The sequence below is a fragment of the Genypterus blacodes genome, unplaced genomic scaffold (genome assembly GCF_046128005.1).
Source record: "Genypterus blacodes isolate CSIRO-AG114 ecotype Tasmania unplaced genomic scaffold, CSIRO-AGI_Gbla_v1 ptg000300l_1, whole genome shotgun sequence".
Classification (NCBI taxonomy): Eukaryota; Metazoa; Chordata; class Actinopteri; order Ophidiiformes; family Ophidiidae; genus Genypterus; species Genypterus blacodes.
The window spans coordinates 15,001-20,000 of NW_027467091.1; the positions used below are offsets into that span (position 1 = coordinate 15,001).

General features: G+C 53.0%; 1 protein-coding gene across 1 annotated transcript in view; it reads left to right on the forward strand.

Annotated features, from left to right (window-relative positions):
• The window catches only part of LOC142988169 (neuropilin-2-like), a gene marked incomplete at its 5' end in the record, with an annotated part of 15,009 nt that extends 14,041 nt beyond the window's left edge, over positions 1–968 (forward strand). The window contains one exon of the mRNA XM_076137226.1: positions 1–968. This exon is cut by the window's left edge and continues 274 nt beyond it. Coding sequence (XP_075993341.1) covers positions 1–31 — 31 coding nt within the window.
• Positions 969–5,000: the final 4,032 nt, after the last annotated feature.

Sequence of the window (5,000 nt, forward strand, 5' to 3'; positions counted from 1 at the left end):
CAACCAGCAACGCTGCTGCACGGAGGCCTGAGGAGGAAGAGGGAGACGCAAACGGAAAAACCAGAGCCGGAGCCATTTGTGAAAACGTCTCTCCATCTTCTTCATGTCCTCCTCTTCTCCTTGTGTCCTTTGTTTACTTCCTGATGGAACCTTCCTGGACACTTCCTCTCTTTAGCTCAATAAGGACTCGTTCAGACTGGAACCCCGGCTCAGTTCAGTGTTGATGTGATGGACCTCTGACAGGCCGGACCGGACCGGACCGGACCGACCCGACACATATCAGCTCAGCCAGAGGAGCGTTTAGAAAAGCCTGGTAGAGAGGCGGCGTGAGGGAGGTGCTAGCTTAGGAACGTGTTTGAACTTAGAGCTCCTTCCTGTGGTCAGAGCCTCACCCACCCATCGGCCACCAGGTCGCTCCGGCCTGCAGTCTGTCTGCAGATAGAGCAGACAGACAGGTGTGTGTGTGCGTGGAGGCGGGGGGGCTCTGAAGGCCTCATTGTTACATTGAGTCTGAGACTTTTGTTACTACGTCCTGTCAGACAGAAGGTCGTGTTTACTTTGCACTTAATGGCAAAAGGTCAAGAGGCTTCGGCCGGTGCAACCTATGGATTGCTGCCAGGGCAGAGACCGAGCGAGAGAGAGAGAGAGAGAGAGAGAGAGAGAGACAGAGAGAGAGACGCCCCTCGCCTCGCTCTGGGACGATGTTCTCTCACCTCGCTGGTCGGACGCTACGCTCCTTACCCTGCTCACAAGAACGCTGAAGGAAGGAAACACACAGGAACAGAAGGTGGAGCTCAAAGCCATGACTGTCCCCCAAAACACACACACACACACACACACACGCGCCCTCATCCTCACACACACACACACAAACACACACACACACACACCCTCATTCACACGCACAAACAAACACGCACACACATGCACAAACACACACACATGCACAAACACATACACACACACACTCTCATGCTCACACACACACACACTCACACACACACACTCCCTTTCCAGCCCAGTCTGGGTGGAAGCTCTTGTTTCTGTGCATATTTAGTTTCCTCACGCTCGTCCACATTCCCATGTACATAAACTTTCAGTTTGTAAATACAGAACACACACACACACACACACACACACACACACACACGTCACTTGGAACCTAAAAATGAAGGGAGTAACGGCTGCAACCCATATTTGTGAAGTAAACACACACACACACACACACACTCACACATGTCTGGACCCCACTGACTCTCTTCAAAGTGCCTTGGAGCCTCGGGGTTCCAGCTTTGCCTTTAGAGCCGGAATCACATCACATCCTGTCACATGACGGCGACAGCGCCCCCCTCTGCTCGGGAGAACCAAACCACTCTAAGGATCAGGACCAGGACCAGGACCAGGACCTCCCTTCACTCTGCTCAGACTGTTGTTGTTGTTGTTGTTGTTGTTGTTGTTGTTGATTGAAAGGGGGCTTTGTACAGAAATTCTCTTTTTATGATTGTTATTATAATTATTGTTATGATTATTTAATAAAGGATTTATACCTTGATGATGTGTTCAGCGTGTGTGTGTGTGTGTGCGGTGATATGGGCCTGCAGGGTCCACGACTACGCCAGCATACGAAACAAGCGCCGACTCCGACGCCGACGCCGTCAGTTGAAAGAGAGACCAGCAGGGGCGCTGCAGAGCAGGGATGAATCTGTACTGCCTGCTTGTTTACCTGCATTAAACAGCACAGCCACGAGGGAGCAGCTCAGCCTCCACTAACTGGGTGTGGGGGAGGGGCTCCATGCCTCAGGGTCAGAGGTCAACTGTAATAAGGTGACGGTGGCACTTTGATGGATGTTTTCCTCTATGAGCTCATTATGAGTTCTTGTGGGCAAAGCTAAACATTTCCTGCTAATTATCCACAAACTATCTGCCAAACTTTCACTTTTAGACACAAACACACACACACACACACACACACACACACTGGCCTCTAATCTCCCCATGATGTCCCATTAGTCTGGACCTCTGGTGTCCCTCATTTAGGAGCTCCAGCATCAAAGCTTTGAAGTGCCTGGCATCTCACACACACACACACACACACACACACACACACACACACAAGCAATTACTCTGTTCTCATTTTCTTGGGCTTGCCCACACACACATACGGTTCCGTTTATACACACAAGCCTTGCTCACCTAAATGTAAACCCTGTTAGCGAATGTTTGAGATGCTGCCTGATATGGGGGTCTGGGGGGTCTGGGGGGGTCTGATGGGGGTCTGGGGGTCTGGGGGGTGATGGTGGGCTGATGGGGGTCTGATGGGGATCTGGGGGGGGTCTGATGGGGGTCTGGGGGGGGTCTGATGGGGGTCTGATGGGGGTCTGGGGGGGTCTGATGGGGGTCTGGGGGGTGATGGTGGTCTGGGGGTCTTGGGGGTCTGGGGAGGTCTGGGGGGTCTGATGGGGGTCTGGGGGTGGAGGTGATGGAGCAGTGACTGGAGGTGGATGAGACTGTTGAGCTTGGTGTTTCTTTCTTGTCGTCGCAGCTCATGTAGCTGTGTAGTGATGTGAGACGGAGGCTCGGGCACATTAGCGTGCCGACACGTGTTGTGTTGGAGCGGCGGCCGTTAGCGCTCCGCTCCGTGACGTAACGGGCCAATTACCTCCGCCGAAACAACCCAGACGCTCCCCAGCCGGCCGGAGGAAGGAGACGCCATCTGCTCAGGTCTGATGCATCAGAACAGGCCACATCACACACACCGGCACCGACAGGAAGCCACCAGAGGAGGCAGGCTGTCATTGTTCCGTACCGCCCGCCGTGTGTGTGTGTGTTGTTGTTGTAGGTCTTTATCAGAGTGTGTGGGCGCTCTGTGGGGGTCCGTCAGATCACAGGGCCGCTCTGCCTCTGAAGCCTTCAAAGACGCCGTCTGGCTCTGCAGGTCCAGACGCACAGATTGTGTTGGCAGCCCATATGAGGGTCGCACAACAGGAAGTGGCCCAAACACACAAGAAAGTTTGTTTCTCTAACTTAGAAACGCACAAATTAATGATATCAAAAATCATACAGCAAATCAATCAGAATTCTGCCTCTTCTTCCTCCTCCTCTCCCTCCTCTTCCTCCTCCTCCTCCACCTCCTCCTCTTCTTCCTCTCCCTCTCCCCCTCCTCTTCTTCCTCTCCCTCCTCCTCCTCTCCCTCTACCTCCTCTTCCTCCTCCTCCTCCACCTCCTCCTCTTCTTCCTTTCCCTCTCCCTCCTCCTCCTCTTCATCCTCCTCCTCCTCGTCAGTGAGCAGGCCCACCTTGAGACTGAACCTAACATCTCTTTTAACAGCATCCAAAGTGTGACACGCTAAGGCTGACAGATGTACACAAACACACACACACACACACACACACACACACACACACACACACTTACTGATAGGATTCTCACACACTCGTCCCAGTCGTCTCCCCGGGAAGGAGGCCCAGATTATGTTGCCGGGCCTGCCAGCAGTTCAAAGCACCTATATGGGTCAGAGTGTGTGTGTGTGTGTGTGTGTGTGTGTGTGTGTGTGTGGCAGTTTGCCTGACAATGACACCAGGCCCAATAACAGCAGTTGCCAAAGTCTTATATAAACAGCTCTCTCTCCTGTGACTGTACACACACACACACACACACACACCGAGTCTGATTGGATTAATTTAGGTCTGGTGTGTGTGTGTGTGTGTGTGTGTGTGTGTGTGTGTCATATTCAACCTCATTTCCTCCATCAGATCTTCAGTATGTTCCTGTAACATGTGGACTCTTCATCATGGCCGCTCAGCCTCTTCAGGCTCCACTGTAAACGTCCTGCACACTGTGTTGTGATGCATGCTGGGAGAGGCTCACCGCCATCTGGGGGAGGAGTCTGTGGGCGAGTGTTTAATGTCACAGATGGAGCAGAACCTCCACAGAAAGGAGGAAGAGGAGGAGGAGGAGGGTGAGTGAGAGTCTGACTGGAATACTGGAACCTTCTCCCCCCCTGATGAAGAGCATGGTGCTACAAGCTACAAGCTACAAGAGACAGAGAGAGAGAGAGAGAGAGGGGCGGAAAGTATGCTTTGACCTTTGACCTCTCCCTATTCAGCATGCCAGCGTCTGCCTTGCTAACATGCAGCCTACATGCTAATGCTGCTCCAGCATCCTCCTTGTTTCCATAACAACCAAATGTGAGGGAGAAGCAGGCCCCCAACCAAAACACCACACAGGAGGCACAGGAGCCAAACACACACACACACACACACACACACACAGTTTATCCACCCACTCACTCCCTCACAGACACACACACACACACACACACACACAGAGTTCATCCACCCACTCACTCACACACTCTCACACACACACACACACACACAGCTGTTGTTGTCCCCTCCAGGTGTGTCGGGGGGGCGTGGCTCCTCTGAGCTTTGTTACAGTAACAAATAATCCCAGGATGACGCCGAGCACAAACTGTTTCATCTGAGACCTCAGGGTCTGAGCCTCGCCCCTCTGTGTGCTGCGTGTTGTGCTGCTTCTGTGGAGGCTGCCTGGTGTGTGGCCGTGGGAGGAAGGAGGAGAGAGGAGGGAGGAGGGAGGAGGGAGGAAGGAGGAGAGAGGAGGGAGGAGGGAGGAGAAAGGAAGGAGCAAGGAGGAGGGAGGAGGGTGGAGGGAGGAGAAAGGAAGGAGGTAGGAAGGCCTTTAGTGTGTTTGGTTCTTTCTGCTCATGTTTGTGTTTACTTCCCTCCCACCTGAGCCCCAGGTGGCCCCGGGGGCCCCGAGCTGATGGGTCTCTGAGGGCCCAGACTGCAGCTGGAGAGGAGCCCTCTGGACGCTCTACATTCACAGAGCAGAGTCTCTGCTCTGTTTGGGGTCAAATGTTACAAAGCGATGTTTCATTTCATGTTTGCTGTTTTTGTTTCATTTTCTCATCAAGCTAAATTGTATTTCCCTTTGTAATATGTGTGTGTGTGTGTGTGTGTGTGTGTGTGTGTGTGTGT